Source organism: Urocampus carinirostris, chromosome 8 (assembly GCF_059441175.1).
Source record: "Urocampus carinirostris isolate Australia breed hairy pipefish chromosome 8, RoL_Ucar_1.0, whole genome shotgun sequence".
Lineage (NCBI taxonomy): Eukaryota > Metazoa > Chordata > Actinopteri > Syngnathiformes > Syngnathidae > Urocampus > Urocampus carinirostris.
Window position 1 is genome coordinate 7,550,501 of NC_142356.1, and position 22,904 is coordinate 7,573,404.

The 22,904-nt window shown below is 40.3% G+C and overlaps 2 protein-coding genes and 1 long non-coding RNA gene across 6 annotated transcripts in view; 1 reads left to right on the top strand and 2 right to left on the bottom strand.

Moving 5' to 3' along the window:
• LOC148360611 (von Willebrand factor A domain-containing protein 7-like) overlaps window positions 1–9,857 on the bottom strand; it is a 35,884-nt gene extending 26,027 nt beyond the window's left edge. Inside the window, exons 1-4 of the mRNA XM_088341487.1 lie at window positions 9,663–9,857; window positions 5,364–5,574; window positions 1,899–1,984; window positions 1,444–1,537 (exon numbers count right to left, since the gene is read on the bottom strand). Of these exons, the coding sequence (XP_088197613.1) occupies window positions 1,444–1,537; window positions 1,899–1,984; window positions 5,364–5,574; window positions 9,663–9,857 (586 nt within the window). The remainder of the gene's footprint in view (window positions 1–1,443; window positions 1,538–1,898; window positions 1,985–5,363; window positions 5,575–9,662) is intronic.
• LOC148360612 (uncharacterized) lies at window positions 2,368–9,847 on the top strand. The gene is made up of 3 exons (XR_015851079.1): window positions 2,368–2,486; window positions 5,325–5,429; window positions 9,699–9,847. It is a non-coding gene; the product is annotated as an uncharacterized LOC148360612 (long non-coding RNA).
• Window positions 9,858–12,589: 2,732 nt separating the features above from the next.
• LOC148360613 (von Willebrand factor A domain-containing protein 7-like) overlaps window positions 12,590–22,904 on the bottom strand; it is a 41,288-nt gene continuing 30,973 nt past the window's right edge. For all 4 annotated transcript variants that reach the window (XM_088341482.1, XM_088341484.1, XM_088341485.1 and 1 more), the window contains 3 exons: window positions 22,201–22,365; window positions 18,291–18,596; window positions 12,590–13,229 (listed from right to left, as the gene is read on the bottom strand). In XM_088341482.1, the coding sequence (XP_088197608.1) occupies window positions 12,756–13,229; window positions 18,291–18,596; window positions 22,201–22,365 (945 nt within the window). In that variant the 3' untranslated portion in view covers window positions 12,590–12,755. The remainder of the gene's footprint in view (window positions 13,230–18,290; window positions 18,597–22,200; window positions 22,366–22,904) is intronic.

Consider the following 22,904-nt stretch of genomic DNA (forward strand, 5'->3'; position numbering starts at 1 on the left):
CTACTCTGGTCGGCTTATGTTTTTTAATTGGTAGCCATATATTTTGATTTTAACATTGTTTTGTTATTCCTAGTTTTTAGTTACCGTAAATTCCGGACTATAAGCCGCTACTTTTTCCCCAAACTTTCAACCCTGCGGCTTATTCAGTGATGCGGCCAATTTATGTCATTTTTCTAACAGCCGCCAGCGGCGCGCGAGTACCAAAGGTAAGATTTAGACCGGTGGAATATATCCGCCGAGGAAGACTGCAACTTCTTGGCTTGACTAGCGGCGAGAAATCTTTCACTAAAACTGGCCGCATGCGAAAGGCAACTTTTTCGCAAGTCTGCCAGTGGATCCTGACAGCGTGGGGCAGCATCAAAAAATCCAACATCACAAACGGGTTCCGAAAAGCCGTGACGGAGAGGAGGGCACACCAGCGACGGTGACCGCCCGAGTGAGGCTGCGGGAGTGTGGGACGACGTTTATATGACACTGTTTCTTTCCGACACTGAGGAAGACGACTTTGATGGCTTCAGTTGTAAGGAGGAAGATGAGGACAGTTTATCGTGATTTTTACAAGTACGGTATGTTTTTTCAACAGACCCGTTTACTGTGTTGCGAGCGTGTTGCTAGCGTGTTGCTACCATTAACTGCCCTTTCAGGCACCGTTTGGGATGAAAGTTATATTATTATTATTATTATTATTAAAGCTTTGAAAACTCTCGGTGTACCGTCTTTCTTTGTAAATATGTGTAACCGATGTATAATATGTATTTTCACCTGTATATATTTGTAATGTATTTATTTGAGACACTTATTCTGATATGTTTTGCAAATTAAAAAAGAGGGGCGGAGCAAACGCGGGCTGACGGGAAGTGGGGTAAAGGTGAGTGAGACCTGTTGTCGCGGCGGACAATAGTGGATATATATTTTTCCCACCCTTACCTTTGGAAATATAGACTTTTTTTTCCTTGGATTAGTTTCAACGGGTACCCGGACTCTGCAGGTCTGCATCAAACCTTACATAGTATAGTATCATTTTCCGTTCATTTTGCCGGCTGGGAATTTTGGACTGTGTACTTCAATGAAGGACATTTAGTTTCAACCGCGCGACTTGAAGTCAAACGTACGATTAGCCTGGGTTAGCTTTAAGTTTACGTTAAACATTCAGTAAACATTCAGGGTGTTGGAACGGATTAAAACGATTTACATTATTTTTAACGGGAAAAATGATTTCGGTGATCGAACAAATCGGTTTTCGAACAGGGTTCTTGAACGGATTATGGTCGAGAACCGAGGTTGCACTGTATAGCCTAATGAGGAACCGAAATGCTTTAAATTTTCTAACAAGTAGTGTCGGCTGATTGAATATCATAGTGTTGCATCAAGTGGCTACTATATATTGTTATTGATCGGGCTATTAACGGTTACTTCATATTTGGCAGTCGACAAATGTAATACCTGCCAAATTCTCAAGAGGTTGGTCAGGTAAGATCAAAACGTCGTAAGGCTCCGTGTTTCTCAACTCCACCCAGTCGCTGCGGCTGTAGAAGTCCTTTCAAAACAAGATTTTCATGCACATATTTTAACCATATTGTTTTTCATATTGTAGGAGCCAAAATGTATTGGTATCATTACCTGCTATTCTTGTTTGTCCATGTAGTGGTGCTCATTTATTTGTATGTGTATCAAGGTAGGAACACTTGTATTGTCAGACAGGTATCCGACCCGGAAGGCCGTGAGATTTTAATCGCTAGCTATTTTAAGTTTAGCTGTTGTCCCTTTGGCCCGTGTTTCTTTTGGAATTAGCATTTAACGGAAGTCAAGTAGAATAAAAATGTTTGTTTTAGTTAACCAAGCCCTCCTTTTTGGTTGGTCATGCACAATATTGATTTTTTATTTTTTTTTCATTTTACCTGAAGCGTATGAAGCACGACTCCGAGGATCAAACGTCCTGCAACAAAGTTCTCCATTCTCACACTGGCCTTCACTGCAGACATTCCTTAAAAAGTACAAAGGGAAGAGAGTAAGTGAAAGACTTCATTGCACGTGCTTTCCCCCCCAATTCCAGTTACTACACCTGACTGCAAGAAATACATTCTTGATTGATCTACTGATTACAGCTATTATTTTTCCTATTTGACTTTGTTTAATGTTTACTTTTCAATTGAAATAAGAAAAGAAAAATACCTAAATTGAGAAAAATGATAAAGGGTAGCTACTTTTGCTAATTTTAGGATTAAAAAAAAAACCCCGCACTACCTGTTCAGAAATAAGAAAATGTATGCACAGTGAATTGTTTGCATGGCAAAGATTGTTGATTTTGCACGTAATATTTGTATTTCATGAGAAAAAATTGTAAAAATGAAACATATTTTTCAGATTCCCCCGCAAAAAAGAAAGAAAAAAAATCAGAAAAAGCCATTTAAAATGGGCATAACTTTCTGCCTGGGGAATATTTCACTTCACTGCAAGAAAAAACAAAGTTCTACCGGCACATACTTGTGAGTATTGTTTTTCATATTGTAGGAGCCAAAATGTATTGGTATCATTACCTGCTATTCTTGTTTGTCCATGTAGTGGTGCTCATTTATTTGTATGTGTATCAAGGTAGGAACACTTGTATTGTCAGACAGGTATCCGACCCGGAAGGCCGTGAGATTTTAATCGCTAGCTATTTTAAGTTTAGCTGTTGTCCCTTTGGCCCGTGTTTCTTTTGGAATTAGCATTTAACGGAAGTCAAGTAGAATAAAAATGTTTGTTTTAGTTAAATAGTCTCATTACTTCCAGGTGACCTATTAACAACAATAAGTGTCCCCAATCACTTCAGGTAACATTTAGTGTGTCAGTGTTGCTCCACCCGGCGTATTAGATATCTCAGTAGTTCTACAACACTTTTTTGAACATTAGTTTTAAATGTATTTTTCAGGTAAATTAAAAAATAAATGTGGAAAAATAGCAGAGGGTAGATCATTTTTGGGATTTTACAAAAAAAAAAATCGAGAAAAAATACAGGAAAAATCTTCTGCCAGGTGTTCAATAAAATTTCACTTGGAAAGATGACCATCTTAACTATTTTACTTTCTATTAATCCTTAAATTTCTTAATGATTTTTTTTTTACAGTGAACCCTCCTTAAAACTGTTCTCTTTTCGCGGTCTTGCTACTTCGCTGATTTGTAGCGTGCGTTCTGATTGGCTAAACAGTTTCCCTGCTTTAGTTCACATTGATGATTGAAACTATTATTTGACAGTGCACGTTACTTTTATATTTTAATAAAATGCTTAAACTCATGAAAATGCTTTATTCTTCTGTTTGAGTGTATAACAGAGCGTTTAATTGTAGAATAAATGAAAACAAGGTTTCTTCTTCAGGATGTTGTTTTTGGAATGTAACCCCTGCAATAAACAAGGTCCCATTTATTACATATTTATCCAGGAGTACCATGCCTGATTTTGTTATAAACAATGTTCACTACATCAATATGAAAATTAAGACAATTCCTAAACTAGTTCACTGCATAGAAATGTGGTCTTATTAAAAATAGAGTAGATAGCACCATCTGACGGTTGTAATAGATTACAGTGGGACCCCGCTACTTCACGGGTTCAGAGCTTCGCGGGTCTAAAAAATAATAATAATAAAATGAAAAAAAAAAAAAAGAACACTTTTTTTTGTTACTTTAACTGGATTACTTTCAATTACTTTTGGATTACTCCAATACCAAATATGCTAATAAAAGACAAAAGAAACTAAATATGAATAAAATGATGACTCACAACACGTGGTAAGCTTTCTCTCCTGGCTTTGATCTCTTTGATCTCCGGCAAAACTAACGTAAAATGCAGGGTTGGGTAGGGTTACTTTAACTGGATTACTTTCAATTACTTTTGGATTACTCCAATACCAAATATGCTAATAAAAGACAAAAGAAACTAAATATGAATAAAATGATGACTCACAACACGTGGTAAGCTTTCTCTCCTGGCTTTGATCTCTTTGATCTCCGGCAAAACTAACATAAAATGCGACAGAAACAAAATGAAAATAAATCCAAACATTTTGCCAACATAATTTTTGCCGTTCCATGTATTCCGTTACTCCCCAAGCCTCCACAAAATTTAGTCATTTTATTCATATTTAGTTTCTATATCTATCTATCTATCTATCTATCTATCTATCTATCTATCTATCTATCTATCTATCTATCTATCTATCTATCTATCTATCTATCTATCTATCTATCTATCTATCTATCTATCTATCTATCTATCTATCTATCTATCTATCTATCTATCTATCTATCTATCTATATCTAATATCTAGGTATTACTCAGTGTCCTCGTTTGCCCGCGTCCCTGCGTCCTAGACACATCATTTTTTGCTGGGGACGCATAGTGTCAAATCAACGTGCGTCCCCGGGACGCAACTTTTTCGACACAAAATTGTCATTATTCCCCGATTACTTTTTTTTTGTTAGCAAAGATTTACCGCACTCCAAACTATTTGTCAGGCAGATCCGCCATTGTTGTTTTGGTCTCGCAGTTCGAGTTTTCGTCTGCACGCCGATCTGCTTCGAGATTACGTCATTGTTGTGGCGGTTGTGGAGTGAAAGAGAAGTATGTCTCCGAAAAAACTGTTGGTATTAGGTGCAAATAAAAAAAAAGTATTTTCTTCAGTGTCAGTAATAAGTCGAAACATAATACAGAAAGTGGTAACAACGGCAATAATCCCGACACGAAAAAACGGCAGAGAAATTCTTCAGAAGATCGCGCAGGCAAGGCACGTGTGTTGAAGCCAACGATTTGACGAAAGAAAATAAACAAAAGAATACTCCTAGCAAGAAAAGGACTTTACTGCCAAAATGGACTAAATTATATTCCCGGTTACGCTATGAGGAGGATGATAATGGAGGCTACATGTTCTGTGATCCGTGCACTCAGCAACACAACAACACCAGCTTATGAAAGTGCATCTTACCAAACAATTGGACCTTGAGAAGAATATATGAACTGACAAATCTCAAGTGATTAAAACTGCATGAATATATAGACTAATATTTCAGCAATATTATTTTGTATAATGTACAATATTTTGTGAACTGAAAAATCTGAAGTGATAACTGCTTTGTATAACCAATAAGTGTGATGATTAAAACGGAATGAAATGATAGATTTATATGATATATTTGTTGCCGATTTAGAATTTCAACCTCGATAACACTAAATTTTGGGGACCCTTAGATCTCTGTCGGGACCCATAGATTTTTGAGCATGCGAGTCCCCGGGACCCATCACTCTTCAGAGGTAAAATGAACACTGAATTACTGTATATTTTCTGCAGTGTTTATCACGACAGTCCCCATGACAGCGAAGACGGTACCTTGCGTGATGACTCTACGTCCTCCCGGGAAGGCCTCGTCGTTGAAATGTCGCTCCGGACTCAGAAGTAAGTCTAAATCCACAAGTCCGTTGAGAAAGTTCATATTGGAAATTGCTTCAGTGAAGAAGCGACTGGACAAAATTGTGCTCGAAGAGTTCATGGAGGACGCGCAGGCCTGCTGCACTTGGTCGATTGTTAAACTGTCATCAATCTGATGGGAAGAAATATAGATTTTGACACTGCAAAATCCTAGAATCCCTCGTTTTACACCGGGGTAAAAAGAACCAGAAGTAAAAAGCTTTTTTTATTTTACAAATAATAAACAAATAATTTACGACAGTATACACTAAAACAAAAAATAACCCCCTTTTTTTTTTTACAAATAATAGTATTGTTTTTTTAAATTGTTTTCATTTTTTACAAGTTACTAATTTACTTTCAAATAATAATAATAAACAGGAAGAATTTTTAGCCAATCAAAATGCAGAACATGATGCACAATGCGAAGCGAAACCGTGAAAGGTAAACTGCGTTTTAGAGCGGGAGTACTGTACATATTTACCAGTACTTAATGAAGCTTACAACAATGAATTAAAATTATTAAAACAATTTGAAAATAAACAATTGAACTGTGTTTAAAATAAACAAAATGATTTAAGGCAAATTTACTAACAAAATAGTGAAATAAAAATAATGTGAATACATGGAGGATTATCTGCCACTGATACTATATATATATATTTATATATCTCATCTCCCGTACCGCTTATCCTCATTAGGGTCGCGGGGGAGCCCACTCCAGCCATCTCCGGGCAGTGGGCAGGGGACACCCTGAACTGGTTGCCAGCCAATCGCAGGGCACACAGGGACAGACAACTCATTCGCTCATTCACACCTAGGGACAATTTGGACCGGCCAATTCACCTGAAATGCATGGGAGGAAACCGGAGTGCCCGGAGGAAACCCACGCAAGCACGGGGAGAACATACAAACTCCGCACAGGAAGTCTGGAGCTGGATTTGAACCCACGACAGTTTCCCATGACATGAACTGTGCCGCACAAGCGCTAACCACTGCGCCGCCGTGCTGCCCATATACATATATCTTTCGGTTTTTGTCTCTATTTTTTAGACAGGATGGAATGGCAGCTTGTTAAAAACGTTTGCTTTATTCCGATTTCGAAATGTTCTTTCGGTTTGGAAATTTCGTTTCGTTTGGCAATTTGCATACTCTGCAGCCAATGAGAAGCCTGCATCGAATAACTTCATGCTTCCGGACTTTCCCGAGCGTTATAAAGTTGTGCATTTGCATATCATTTTCCAAAGTAGACGAACGGAAAACTCAAGAAGAATGGATACGTGGTTAGAAATCAGGCCAAAACCTCAGCCCCATAAGAAATATTCAAAAGAAGCTGACAAAATTTATGACGCTACAAAACGTTAACGTATATAATAAAAGCATCGTGGAAAGAGGAGTTCAGGTGGCTTGTAGCAAACATTGCATGAATGAAGATGAGTCAATAGAGGTACATACTGATGGCAGATGGAAAAAAGCGATGTCATATCCATGCAATGAATGTTCTAAGTAGATTTATAATAAACTTCATTTGAAAGTGTTGTTCTGTTATATATCCTGATTATCAATCCATCGTACTTTGCAACAATGTTTTTTTTTTTTTTGCGATTCGTCGTCTCTCTTGTGTTTCAGGTTGTGAAAAGTAGGACAGGCAACTTTAAGGCTGGGCACACACCTTTCAGAGTTGTCTGACCTGGTGTCCGCTAACTTTTTCTCATGATTTTCAGACACTTGAGATTATATATATATATATATATATATATATCAATTTACCCCAGGGGATTTCTGATCAAAGCTCTCTTGTTTGTCATTTGGTCTGTCTGCATTCCTATAGTCAACATGTCACAGACATGTTAAATTTCCACAACAGGTTTTTAACATGCCAGACCTCTGTGCGTTTCCTTAAAATTTCCTTCTCTATTTTTCTCTCTTTGGCTTCCTCGAGTCTGAGATGGGTGGACCTACATTGGTATTCACAAAACCAGTAACTAATCTCAACCCGCAACTATTTTCGTACAGGACTCTCAGAAAATGAGAATATGGTGATGAAGTTCTTTATTTTCTGTTATGCAATTATAAGTCATGTAAAATGTCATACAACTCGGATTTCTTACATATCAACTGAAAAACTGCAAATCTTTTATTGTTTCGATCTATCTCATTTTGGCCCAAACGACAATATTAGAATATTAGGACAGAGTATACTAGTATGCTATAAACCAGGGATCTCCAACCTTGTTAATGCCGAGACCTCCTTTTTGTTACTAATTTGCGCAAAGGGCGCCCAGTTTGATACGCATTTCTAAAATATCAATTTATCCTGTTATTACTATGTTATTACTAGTTTATAAGTCAATTATTTGAAGTAGGGTTTCATAGATTCCCTAGATATTACTAGAAAATTCCAATAACCCAGCACTGGTGAGCAATTTTCTGAGCAGGTCCCCGGGCACTTTTATATATTAATATTAAAACAATCTAAAGCTTGCAATTGCTTATTTGATTTGTAACGATTACAGAATGTATGATTTTTTTTTAAATGCATTACGGAAAATAAAGAACTATGGCACAATTTTCTCGTTTTCCGGAGATTAAAATAAGAGATATATTTTATTAAGCATGCACGCTAATTATCAGGCCGATAGTTATTGATAGATAGATACTTTATCCACACTTCCAGCAGTATCCTTGTGTTGAAAAATAAAATAATAGAATAAAAGATATAGAATACAAAAATACCCTGTACAATGTGTTGATATAGAGTATTTATGCTACGAAAAATACACACTGTAATAAAATTAGTGTAATATGCAAATGTGGGGGTGGGGTTTAATGTGGGCTTTTAATCCCACGGGTGGGGTTAAAGAGCCTCAAGGCATGAGGAAGAAATGATCTCCTCAGTCTGTCCAGATAACGGGCGAAACTGTTTTCAGCCCATTAGCAAAAAAAATAGATAATTAGTCATTTTTAACAGTGAAGAAGCTTTTAACAGCTAAGATAATGCCAATTAACAAGAATGAGTGGTATATTTCTCATGGCCAAGGCATGTGTGATTTAAAGTAATGGAGTAATCATAATTTTGTCTTGATTCGGATACATTTTTTTTAAATCAGGGGTGTCAAACATGCTGGCCGAATCAAGGCCCACCAAGGGATTGCACTCGGCCCAAAGACGATGCTGAGAGAGTACAAGATAAAAACGAGCTATGATATGTCAGCTTGATGTTGCCAAAGCCAGGCGCCACTCACAAAGACACTGTAGTACTCACTCTCTCTGAATCTCTGTCTCTCTCTCTCTCTCTCTCTCTCTCTCTCTATATATATATATATATATATATATATATATATATATATATATCTCCTGCTTTGTCTTTCTATTCTTTTTCCCTCTCTTTTAAATCGTCTCTCTTTCTTTCCCTGACTATTTCTTCTTTCTTTCTCTTTCTTTTGTTCTTTCTTTTTCTCAGTCTCCTTCTCTTTTTCTCTTTCTATTTTTTTCATCTGTTTCGTTCTCTTTACTCTCTTTTTTTCTCATCTTCTCTCTCTTTTTGTCAGTCTGTCTCTTTCTGTCAGTCTCTCTCTGGCTCTCTCCTGCTTTGTCTCTCTCTGTCTCCCTCTTCGCTCTCTTTTAATTCTTCTCTTTTTCTTTCCCTGACAATTTCTTCTTTCTCTCTATTTTGGTCTTTATTTTTCTCTGTCTCATTCTCTTTTTCTCTCTTTCTCTCTATTTTTTCATCTGTTTCATTCTCTTTTCTCTCTTTTTCTCTCATCCTCTCTCTCTTTTTGTCAATCTGTCTCTTACTGTCAGTCTGTCTTTTTCTGTCAGTCTCTCTCTCTCCCTCTTTCTCTCCTGCTTTGTCTCTCTGTCTCCCTCTTCTCTCTTTTAATTCTTCTCTTTTTATTTCCCTGACTGTATTTTCTTCCCCTCTGTTTTTCCATCTGTTTCATTCTATTTTCTCTCTTTTTCTCTCATCCTCTCTCTCTCTCTCTCTCTCCCTCTCTCTTGTCATTTCTCTTTATTCTATTAGTTATTTTTGGCTGTGTGGCCCCTTAGCTAAAATAATTTTGACACCACTATATTTAAAAACAGCACCATACAAAAATTGAAGAAGCAGGATTTATTCGAGCGCCAGTAGACAAGAAAAGATTATCGCGCATCCCAACCTTTCACCCGATCATTCGAAACTCCGCGAGCACCCGTCGCGACCGGCATTTTTCAACTTACAGTCAGACTGAAGTTCCGTCCCTCTCCGGCGGCCAGGTCCCGGCAGACCTCAGCCGTTTTCCGAAGAACCGCCCTGGAGGTGATCGCTCGGTGAGTGAGAGACTCCCCATCGGACGCCAAAAACGGTTTGAAGCTTTGAGTTTGTCCTGCTAAAGCCAAGACCACTAACAGCAGCCACCAGTAATTGCCACTCATCGTGAGTGCAAACTGAAATCACAAAAGGAACCTTTTTAAAATCGAGTCTTCATGTTGTAAATATCATACCTGTCAAGCTTCAGGGCTCCATGTCCTTACAAAATAATCTTACACCACATTTTTTATTTATGTCGTTTAACATATTATATCGTACATGTGTTTCGTGATATCATATACACAGTGTAACCTCGGTTTTCGAACGCCTCTCAGTGTGAACAATTCGGAGTCCGACCAAAAATGTAGAGAAATTCTTGCTTCGAACGCCGGTAATGCGCGAGTATGTACGCTAGGGTGCCATGCTGAGCGTGTACGAAGTGTTTTAGCCCCTTATTATGCCTCCGAAGAAAGTCAGTGCAAGCGGCAAAGTTGCTACAGGTGAAAAAAGAAAAGTAGTGTGTACAACTATTGCATTTAAGAAAGAAATAATAGCCAAATATGAAGGAGGTGCGAGCGCCTTCTGCTGACCACCACAAAGGTAAGAAATCCTATTCACAAGATTACGATACCGCGAACGTACGATTAGCCTGGGTTAGCTTTAAGTTTACGTTAAACATTGAGGGTGTTGGAACGGAGCCCAACATTGAGGGTGTTGGAACGGAGCCCCCTTTCCAATGAACCGCTCACCACTTGTTGTGGAGACCCGGGTGCTAAATGACTTGTAAACGACCTGATTTTTTTATTTTTACACGTTCGTGTTAGCGTAATCTTTCGTACGGAAGATTACGATAACGCGAACGTACGATTAGCCTGGGTTAGCTTTATGTTTACGTTAAACATTCAAGGTAAACATTCAGGGTGTTGGAACGGATTAAAACGATTTACATTATTTTTAATGGGAAAAATGATTTCGGTGATCGAACAAATGGCTTTTCGAACAGGGTTCTGGAACGGATTATGCTCGAGAACCGAGGTTCCACTGTATTGTTAATGAACATTTTGTTGTGAGATACTGAGTTGCTCGACATGAATGAGGTTTATTATAAAAGAAGTTCAAAAATGAAGTTGCTTGGACGTTCTCTGTAGAAGGAAAAATTACATGCAAATATAATTAAGTAGAATAATAAATTTCCTATTACAAATTAATTCATTTTCTGCATTAAATTATTGTTGGTAATATACTCATTAAAGGGATCACCACAAACCTGTCTTTTTTCATTTTCTCCTTTTATACTTCCTTTTTTTCTTAACTTCTTTATACAACATAATCATTTGTAATATAATGCATCAAAGCAAGTGAGCCGTTTGACAACCGGCTCTCTTTAATGAGTTGAGCCGAAAAAGCTGGTTCTCTAAAAAGAGACGGACTTCCTTTCACTACATCAAACCGCTCGCTTCGTTTGTAACGAAAAAAAACTATATCGAGATAGAGGCTACCACGGCGAACTCGTTTGACTTGATTGATTTGCCGTTTCGTGATAGTCGGTGTACACCGGATGGTCCCCATAATTGACAAAGTTGCGTTTTTCCGTACGGATTTTCTCGTACGTCGTACGCGTCTTAAAATGCATAATAAACGTACGGCAAAAACGTACAGGTTGACAGGTATGAAATATGAAAAAGCAAACTCACCTCTATCTGTTGAAGCGGTAGAGGATTCAGATTTTGAAACGCTTGGACGACATGGCGATGCCTTAGCGATCCTCCGAGCCGTCAGTCTTTGGCTGTTAGATGAGGTGAACTCCAAGTTCACTCTCAACAGACGCCTTGAATGTGAATTGCGTCACGCAGATCACGCCCTCGCTTGTCAACAACACCGTCATTAGCTAATTAGCTATAACAGAATCATTTGAGACAAAGTGAAACCTTGAAGGCTGGGGTGTGGCTCACCCCGTTGAGGAACTATTCATAAGGAAGTAGTCCTGCCGTTTCGTTTTGGGAACCACATTACAAAGATTTCCAACAGTGGCCTTGCAAACTACGACCTAAAATTCACCAGCTACACGACAATCTCACATTGCAATCCGTATGGATCGATGTCGGGAGTCTACTGTACTACGTTTTGTCAGGAACCGGAACAGGATCAGGACCCAAATGCGTGATGTTTCTCACACGAGCTTTTATTTTACGGGAAATGGACGTCATGCACATTAGGCAAGAGTCTGGCGTGGAAAGACCGGAAGCCAGAGACCGACGAGATCGATAACGAATCAGGATAACGAAAATAAACAGGAGGAACTAGACGGGAACAAAAACTGGAGAAACTAACAAACAGGACAAAAACAGACGGAAACAAAACTGGAACCCGAAACTAAGCAGGACAAAAATAAACGGGAACAATACTGGACTTCAAATACCAACAGCAACCAATTGCCTGACCAGATATCGGACAGATGGGGTGGATACCGGACAGGATTGATATTAAAACAGGGTATCGAGATTAAACAGGACAAACTAGACGGGAACTAAAACTGGAGAGATTAATAAACAGGCAAAAATAGACGGGAACAAAACTAGAAACCGATATTAAACCGGACAAACTAAACGGGAACAATACCCTACAGGAAATACCAACAGGACCGAGTCAGAACATACGTCTTGCGGGGCAGAGGTTCGATGACGAACTGACAAAGGAAGAGTGAGAGCACTGGGCTTGAATAGACGGAAAGCCAATCCGTCAACGAGCAGCAGATGGCCCCACACGGGCGGGGCCAAGTGGGCGCCCTGGCAACCGAGGCAAGTTTTCTTGATGCAGGATTTCTTTGTTAAACTGATAGCAAGTATACACAACAAAACAAGATTAAGCACCATCTTTATTGGGAGAATTATGTTGATGCTAGATTGCAGAGTGAAATCCATATACAGAACACCCAATTTGCCAATACAAACAATGAAGTTAAAGAATGAAAATAGCAATGATTTTAGCAATAGTAAGGCATTTCCCGTCATATAAAGACCCCGTTATTTCCAAAGTAGAAGCACTAGAACAGTGATCCAGAGATCAAATGAACTGCTCAAGATGTTCCCTCCATTGGGCGTAGTATTCATGATCACACCCGGTACAGTTGAGGTAGGTACTCTGGTTGGTACTCCGGTCGGTGCTCTGGTAGTCTCATCGGGGCTGGACTCTCTTATTGTAACCCCGCAAATTCCGACATTCCCCACATTGTCCACCAGGGACAGCTCCACTCCGTCTTCGCAGCAGGAAGACCGGTAGCTGATCAAGGTGAGGTTCTCGCCATCAGGCCCGACCGCCACGCTGGTGTTGAGGGTACCGTTTCCTCCGCGAACGGCGATGCCGGCAATGCCCGTACCGTTAACGCCGTCTGTCACTGTTGCGTTAAATTCCCAGTTTAAGGAGTCACAGGACGAGGAGGAGGAACAGTTTTCGGTTGTACTGACGTCCAGGCATACTGGTCTGGTAATGTCGGTCACCTGGAGGAAAAAAAAGGACATTAAACCCTTTTTTTCGCGGGTGGTACGTTCCAAAACGTCCTGCGATAGTCAAAACTCGCCAAGTAGAACCTTCATTCATGCACTTATTGTCAAGAACCAGAACAGGAGGAGAACCCAAATGCGTGACGTTTCTCACACAAGCTTTTATTTTACGGGAAATGGGGCAGTCATGCACGTTAACCCAAACGCCAGTGATTTGGCGATCGTTGGGCGGAAGACGTAAGGCAGCTGTCTGGTGTGGAATGACAGGAAGCCAGAGATTGATACCGATTGCCCGAGCAGATATCTGACAGATGGGTGTGATACCGGACAAGACGGGGCAGACAGGATTGATATCAAACGCTGGAGATCGAAATTAAACAGGACAAACAAGACTGGAACGAAAATGGAAACGGATATTAAACAGGACAAAATAAATGGGAACAATACCGGACAGGAAATACCAACAGGAAACAGGACAGAGTCAAAACCCACGTCTTTGTCGTGATGGACTGACAAAGGTAGATTGAGAGCACTGAGCTTTAATAGAAGGAAAGCCAATCTCTCAATTAGCTACAGCTGGCGCCACACAGGCGAGGCCGATTGGGCGCCATGGCAACCGTGACATATATATGTCAAAAAAAATAATTGTATAATCCTATAAAAGGACTGCATGTAACATTAGGTGCCTCATTATGGTAAAAACTCTTTAATTGAAAATAAACAATATTAACTTTGTAAAATAAGCAAAAAAAATACACGAACTGTAATATAAAAGTGCATTTTTAAAAACTCGTAGGTCAAGAAATTTGTATTTATTTCACATAACTTGAGTCTCACCTAGTGGGGGGGAAATAGAAGAGCAATGGTATGGTTTGGTTGTAGTTTTGCACGCTTTCTTGTGCCTTTTCACACTTGTTTTCGGTTGCACTTCACAATACAGCCACGTCTAGTGGTCAAATATACACACTATCCCTTTAATATGAGTTCAGCCCATGCATATTAGTGATTCGTTTTTCACTGATTGATTGATTTTAGCGTTCATTTTTGATGTTTTTTTTAATTTTTGGATCTTATTTTGAGTAGCAAAAATATATGTCATTTTCTTCATGTTGTCCTCAGGTTTTTGAGTTTTTCCTTGCCCTCATGTAGGTTTTAGATCAGGGGATGGTGTCATAATAGTCTGTGGTTTGCAATAATCCGTGGTCTGTGCAGCCCTTTGAGACTCTTTGTGATTAAGGGCTATACAAATCAACATGACTTGACGTCTCGTCTCATCTCATCTCATTAGCTGCACCGCTTATCCTCAATAGGGTCGCGGGGGTGTTGGAGCCCATCCCAGCAATCATCGGGCAGTGGGCAGGGGACACCCTGAACTGGTTGCCAGCCAGTCGCAGGCCACACAGGGACAGACAACTCGCTCGCTCATTCACACCTAGGAACAATTTGGACCGGCCAATCCACCTGAAATGCATTCCTTTGGAATGTGGGAGGAAACCGAAGTGCCCGGAGGAAACCCACGCAAGCACGGGGAGAACATACAAACTCCGCACAGGAAGTCCGGTAGCTGGATTTGAACCCACACAGGGAACCCACAAAGACCTTAGACCTGTGCCGCACACGCGCTAACCACTGCGCCGCCGTATGTCATTTTCTTCATGTTGTCCTCAGGTTTTTGAGTTTTTTCTTGCCCTTATGTAGGTTTTACATTAGGGGATGGTGTTATAATAGTCTGTGGTTTGCAATAATCTGTGGTCTGTGCAGCTAGAGACTCTTTGTGATTAAGGGAAATACAAATAAACATGACTTGACTTGACTCATCCTGAGGTTTTTGAGTTTTTCCTTGCCCTCATGTAGGTTCTAGATCAGGGGATGGTGTCATGATATACTGTGATTTGCAATAATCTGTGGTCTGTGCAGCTAGAGACTCTTTGTGATTAAGGGAAATACAAATAAACATGACTTGACTTGACTCATTCTAAGGTTTTTGAGTTTTTCCTTGCCCTCATGTAGGTTTTAGATCAGGGGATGGTGTCATAATAGTCCGTGGTTTGCAATAATCTGTGGTCTGTGCAGCCCTTTGAGACTCCTTTTGATGAAGGTAATACAAATAAAAATGACTTGACTTGACTCATCCTGAGGTTTTTGAGTTTTTCCTTGCTCTCATGTACGTTTTAGATCAGGGGATGGTGTTATAATAGTCCGTGGTTTGCAATAGTCTGTGGTCTGTGCAGCCCTTTGAGACTCCTTTTGATGAAGGTAATACAAATAAAAATGACTTGACTCATCCTGAGGTTTTTGAGTTTTTCCTTGCTCTCATGTACGTTTTAGATCAGGGGATGGTGTTATAATAGTCCGTGGTTTGCAATAGTCTGTGGTCTGTGCAGCCCTTTGAGACTTCTTTTGATGAAGGTAATACAAATAAAAATGACTTGACTCATCCTGAGGTTTTTGAGTTTTTCCTTGCTCTCATGTAGGTTTTAGATCAGGGGATGGTGTTATAATAGCCTGTGGTTTGCAATAATCGGTGGTCTGTGCAGCCCTTTGAGACTTTTTGTGATTAAGGGCTATACAAATCAACATGACTTAACTTGTTATCCCAAAATAATAAAACTACCTGATGAAATTACAGGGTTCCCGTAAATCTTTGAAAAGTCTTAATAGGCATTGAATTCATTATTTTAAAGTAAGGCCTTAATTGGCATTTAAATGTCTTAAATCCAATTTTTGAAAGTCTGTGTTTTTTAGCAGGAACATTTAAAATGTGATTTAAAAATAGAATTAAAATAAATATTTCTTTAAAATAGCCTCTAATTCACATGTTTTTTCGTATTGTTTGTTCAACTGTGTGTGTTTTATCAGCTTGGTCTTAAATTTGATTTCAACGATTGAAACGTCTTGAATTTAACTAGCCTTAAGTTCTAGGAACCCTGAATTACTTGCCTGTTCCACTCATCATTTCACTTTGAACTTTATGGTTTCAGGTATAACGTGTTGCGCAAGGTTATTCCTTTCTTTCTCTTTCTTTTTCTAACAATAATGTGCCACCTACTGCAAAAACGTTTGTTTTTTCTTCCGGTTTTTCTTTAAATTATTATCCTAAAAATAATCGTTTTACTTCAGGACACTCCATTTAACGTCACATGACACTTTGTCGCCATCACGTGGACGTTATGGAAAACTGCATTTACTTTTCAGGCAGAGGTCAGCAACCTAAAATGTTGAAAATGCCATATTGGTCCCCAAAAATAAATAAAAGCGCTATAAATGCCTTATAGGGAAGGAAACACTTTCATCCTGGAAGGGGGATGAGCTCAAGATTTCTGCATTTTCCACATGTTGAGGTTTTTGAGTTTTTCCTTGTCCTCATGTAGGTTTTAGATCAGGGGATGGTGACATAATCGGCTGTGGTTTGCAATAATCTGTGGTCTGTGCAGCCCTTTGAGACGCCTTGTGATTAAGGGCCAAACAAATAAACATGACTGTAAATCTATATCCATTGAAAAACGATATAAATCTTTCCAGTTTGTGTTCCTACAAAAACCATATATTTTTCCATCATCAAACCTTTTTGAAACAGCGATACAGCAAGCGATTACTGTATTTGGAAAAACAATAACATTAGAACCCTGGGATATGGCGATAGCGTAAAGACTGCGAACATGGGTGATACAATACTGGATTATTTTTACTATAATTACTAGCAATGGGGCCTGAGACTTGATGTGATGCTAAATTGAGAAGCAAATACAAGATAACCATGGAAACAAAACTTGTAATGATCAAAAAATCTAAAGAAGTCACACAAATCAATGACTTTCCCTAATTTGCTTGGTTTTAACCAATCGACAATCGGGATTAATATTAAAAATCAAGAAGCGATTAATTCAAGTTATGACAATCCTTTTTCAAATCAGAAGTTTTCAAATCAGTTTCCTTTTTTTTAATCCGTCATTGTCGTCTCTTCCCCTATTTTCATCCACCTGCTACTCCACTAGACATGCTTCTCATAGACTGGACCAGAGTGCACTCTGATTTTAACTTTGTTTTGAACCTCTTTAGCTCTATTTTTCAAAGTCCGAATACTCGGTCTGTTCCAGAAAAAGAATGCGTGGCAAGACATCATAATTGTCTTTCGCTTTTAGAGCATGTTTGGAAACAAGTGTGATGTAGCAAAGTTGCGTGTGCACTGTTGAAGCAGAATGGCAGAATTCATGTCAGTTTATAGCGGCCCATTTTAGACTAAAAGATCGTAGACAGGAACAGCTCAAAATAGCACAGCAAGGTAGCGACTTTATTTTACTCATAAAAGTCAACTATGAAAAAAAAACCATTCTTTTGATCAACGCTGGATTTCTTCCTTTGAAGGTACTGGGAATATTTTCAAAAATGGGCCTTGAAGGTGCTTAAAAAGTGCTTGAATTTAGCCATTTAAAAAGATGCCGTATCCCCGGGTTCTGGGTGGGTGTGTGGATCCCTCTACCACTATGTTCGTAGGTGGGGTATTTCCTGTCTTGGGCAAGTACAGCCTGGCGGGGCTCATCCCTCTCCATGTCACAGTTGCTATGGCGGCCAATTGGTCCCCTTCGTGTGGCGCCAGGTTCTGTCACGGTTGCCATGGCGCCCAATTGGCCCCGCCCATGGACACCAGCTGAAACGCGTTGACAGATTGCTCCCTGACTACTTAAACGCTGTCTTGTGAGTCGCCTGGTGTCGGAGTGTCTGCGAAACTCCTGCTAATTTCTGTTGTGACACGTCAAGCCCTGTGAATTCCAGTTTTTGCCTGTGTTTTACTCCAGTTTTGTTCTCGATCTGTTTGATTTTGACCACTTCCTCGTTCCGATCAATCTACTTCTGCGACCAACGACCCCCGGTTCGAGTGTGCGCTCATTCCTCTTCTCCCCAATAAACCATGAGTAACGTTCCGCGAGTGGGTTCTGCTTCCTGTTTCCTGTCCTGGTCCTGACACTCCAGGCCATCAAATTTTTCAACCCGGTTTCGAACCAGGGACCTTTCGCGTTCTAGGTTCTATGTTAAATATACTTGTTGCTTTTGTCTTACCTCAGCGTTGACTGAAAAGCGAAGCACGGCATAGTTGATGTCCTGGACGGTCCCGTTTTCCACCATGATGGTGAGCGTCACGTCCGAACCCGACTCGGCGCTTTCAGGAACAGTTAACGTCACGGTGCCGTTGACTTTGCCGCCGGGCTCTGCCGGCGCCTCCACGGATAGGGGCGCCGTGGTTCTGTAGCCGCGGTCGTTGTTTGCGACCACCTGTAAAATCCTGTTTCCGCCGGCTTGCGTCGTGACAATGAAGTTGATGGAGACAGCGGAGCCGGGTTCTATATTGGTGCTGTTTGCTTCAGCCTAGAGAAGAAGAAAACATTTTGAAGTAGATTTTATGTTTTGTGTCCCTTACGAAGAGGGGTGTCTATTTAGAGGTCAGAGGAAATGATTGGATCTATTCGCTGGGTTCGTACAGGTGCTTGAAATCCTTAACATTGCTTGAATTTTGTTATGTTTCTGTCATGATTACTCATTGCACTCACCTGTGCCCGCTGCTGGTTACCTGATTGGTTCCCCCTCCTATTTAAGCTCTCACTCGCCCTTTGTCAGTCCGTCAGCGAACCTCTGCTTCCACAAGGCAAGCACTTTGATTTCGAATTTTCGGTCCCGTTTTTTTAATCCGTATACCACTCGTCTGTTCCTGATTCCCCGTTTGTCTCCGGCTACGACCCGTTTTTGACCACCGACCACGTCCTGATCTCCGACCATGCCCTGATCCCCCGCTCCGGCTATCGACACGTTTTTTTTCCCGTTTGACCGCGCTACGATCCACTTCCGCATTCCGAACACGCTCCGATCCCGTGAGCGGCTTGCTTCCCGTCCAGCGAGCACCGGATCGCTGGCGTTTGTTTTTCCTCTATATCTCAATAAACTTGTGAGTAAATGTTACGCATCTGGGTCCTCTTCAGTTTCTTGGTAGCCTCGGTCTATAAACCACGTATTAAATGAAAAAAAAAAAGAAATGCATGAAAATGACGGTGACACCCCTGCTCTATTGGCTTGTCATTATGGTGTTATGACACAACTGTTCGCATCCAGAAGGACAGCTCTATTTAGAAAAAACGTCTCTTTTGGCTCGGCTCACTGAAAAGAGCCAGCTCTTTCAGCTCCCCAGATTTTTATTTTTTTTATGATATATTATCAAAATAATAAATATTATGCACAAAATTATTTAGTAATTAGTAATTTCATGTGCATGGTATAACTGAGAATACATGACATAAAAAATATTCACTGATCTACAAAAACTAATTTGTAAATACAAACAGTTTCTAGTTTTTTTCACAGTGAACAGATTTTAAGTTGAACTCAAAAATATAATCTTAAAAATACAGCGTTAAGATAACTAACACGATATTAACGAAATTAAATGCTGGTTTATGATGAGCATTTACCATAACACAGGTGTTTGTGGTAGGCAGGGGGTGCAGTATACGTATACTTTTTTTAATACGTTTTTTTTTTTCATCATCTCAAATGTGTAAGTCATAAAACAATTTTTGTAGGGGGAAAACATGAAAAAAAGACAAATCTCATTTTTCTCATTTTGCCACTTATCCAGAGCGTCTCGGTCACTGATAGGTAACAATAACGTCATCGGAGATTGCTAATGAAAATGAAGTTATTAAGGAATAATGTCATAGTTGCCATGGCGCCCAATCGGCCCCGCCCGTGTGGCCCCAGCTGCGGCTTGTTGACAGATTAGCTTCCCTTCTATTTAAGGTCAGTGCTCTCACTCTCCCTTTGTCAGTCCGTCAATGAACCTCTGCACCCGCAAGACGTGGGTTTTGACTCGGTCCTGTTTCCTGTTGGTATTCCCTGTCCGGTATTGTTCCCGTTTATTTTTGTCCTGTTTATTATTCTCTCCAGTTTTCGTTCCCGTTTAGTTTGTCCTGTTCAATTTCGATCTCCAGTGTTTGATATCAATCCTGTCCCGTCCTGTCCGGTATCGACCCCATCTGTCCGATATCAACTCGGGCGATTGGAATCGATCTCGTCGGTCTCTGGCTTCCTAGCATTCCTTGCTAGACCGCTCCCTAACGTGCATGACTCCCCATTTCCCGTAAAATAAAAGGCTTGTGTAAGAACGTCACGCTTTTGGGTCCTGATCCTGTTCTGTTTCGTCAAGAAGGAATGCTAATCTGAGCAAATCACCAAATTTGGGCTTCTTGACACCTTTGGGCCACATCCGGCCCACGGGCCACTATAATGGCCCGGCAGATAACTCTCAAACTACAGATCCCATAATGCAACGCTTCAGCTGCCTGCAAAACGTCTTGGAAAAGCTCCCACATCACTCGAGTTAGCAATAGCCTGACGAGCGCAGCCATTTTTAAAACTATTTACTGACAAAGAAGACCAGTCGAAAAAGGAGACCTGACAAGTGCATTAACAGTCATTCTTTAGTTTTAGGAACACCAAGTGGCTAACTTCTATCTATTGCAATATAATGGAAGACTAAATGGAAAAAAGCAAGGTGACTATTCTGTTGCTGTGGCCTACGCGGATGCTAAACCCTCACGATGGCCGAGCAAACAGTTGATTCGGAAAAAAGCGCCTTTCAAATCCGATGGGCTTATAGATGTTTACTGAAATTCCCGGTTAACCTATTTGCTAATGTGACCGTATTTAGGGAATATCATGTAGAACGGTACTACAGAACAAAACATTAGGATAAACTGAAAAACCAGAACGGAGAGCAGAAGATACAGAAAGTTGAAGAGTTAAAGTAGAATCTGAACATCCAGTAGATGTTTTTCACCAAACAGGATCCTGTCAGGAACCAGAACAGGATCAGGACCCAATCGCATGACGTTCTCACACAAGCCTTTATTTTACGGGAAATGGGGAGTCATGCACGTTAGGCAGCCGGTCTGGCGTGGAAAGACGGGAAGCCATAGACCGACGAGATCGATAACGGATCAGGATAACGAAAATAAACAGGAGGAACTAGACAGGAACAAAAACTGGAGAAACTAACAAACAGGACAAAAACAGACGGAAACAAAACTGGAACCCGATATTAAACAGGACAAAAATAAACGGTAACAATACCGGACTTGAAATACCAACAGTAAAAGAGGACTGAGTCAGAACCCACGTCTTGTGGGGCAGAAGTTTGTTTGACGGGCTGACAATCGAAGCAAGAAAGCGCTGAGCTTTGTATAGACAGAAAGCCAATCTCTCAACCAGCCGCAGCTGGCGCCACACGGGCTGGGCCAATTGGGCACCATGGCAACTGTGACACACACGGGCAGGGCCAATTGGGCACCTTGGCAACCATGACAGATCCTGAAGTGAAAAGCACAATTTTTATTTAAATTCCCAATTTTTGTATAGCTTCGACAGAAGATAATTTTATGGAGACAGAAGATAATTTCATGGAGAGCGCTGAGCTTTATATAGACAGAAAGCCAATCCCTCAACCAGCCGCAGCTGGCGCCACACGGGCTGGGCCAATTGGGCACCATGGCAACTGTGACACACACGGGCGGGGCCAATTGGGCACCATGGCAACCATGAGAGATCCTGAAGTGAAAAGCACGATTTTTATTTAAATTCCCAATTTTTGTATACTTTCGACAGAAGATAATTATGGAGTGCAAAATATTTTAAGTCATTTAATATTTAAGTTTGTTTATTCTGGAAAAATATTACTGTTATTTTTAAATTCAAATTTATTTTGAAAAAAGCCTTAAGTTTAAGTTTATTCAATAAAAAACTATTTTGCTCGGCCCAGGACCTAATGTGTGGTTTGAGTTTTGGACCTCTATGTAATTGAGTTTAACACCCCTAGGTTACACAATCATTTCATGACCAATTAAAAACGTGCAGATGTTTTCTTCCAAGATTTTTGTTCCAAATAAAACTCTTTTAAATGAATATATAACTAGTTTGTTCTCACCGTCACTGAGATGTTGGAAGTCTTAATTTGAGTAGAGGCCTGCCTCTGGAACCTGCTCACAGTTGACCTAGAAGATGGCTCTCCATCCAGGCCTCTCAGTAGAACGATGAAGTCTCCTCTTGGAAGGTCATTGAATGTCACCAAGAACTTCAAATCTCCTACTGACTGAGGAAGCAAAGACAGATGGATTCAAAACCACACAATGGATCTATATCTGTGCGTCTATCTAGCTCTATGCATTCAGATCCATGCATTTACCTCTATGTATATAGCTTTAGCTCTCATCTATTTAGCCCAATGCATCTAGCTTTAGCTCTATCTCTATGCATCTACATGCAATTTTAGCGTTACGCCAGCTATATCTATCTAGCTCTAGCTCTGGCTCTAGTTATAGCTATGTAGCTCTAGCTTTCTAGCTCTTACTAGTATTATTTTTTTAAGATCCACTCCATTTAGCTACGTATATGCATCTAGTACTATTGATTTAGTTCAATGAATTCATTTAACACAATGGATCTACATCTGTGCGTCTATCTAGCTCACAGGTGTCAAACAGGCGGCCCGCGGGCCAGATCAGGCCCGCTAAGGGATTGAATCCGGCCCGCGAGACAACGCTCAGAGAAGCGCAAGAGAAAAACAAGCTGCAGGTTGAAATATGTCAACTTGATGTTGCCAAAGAAAGGTGCCTCGAACAAAGACACTGT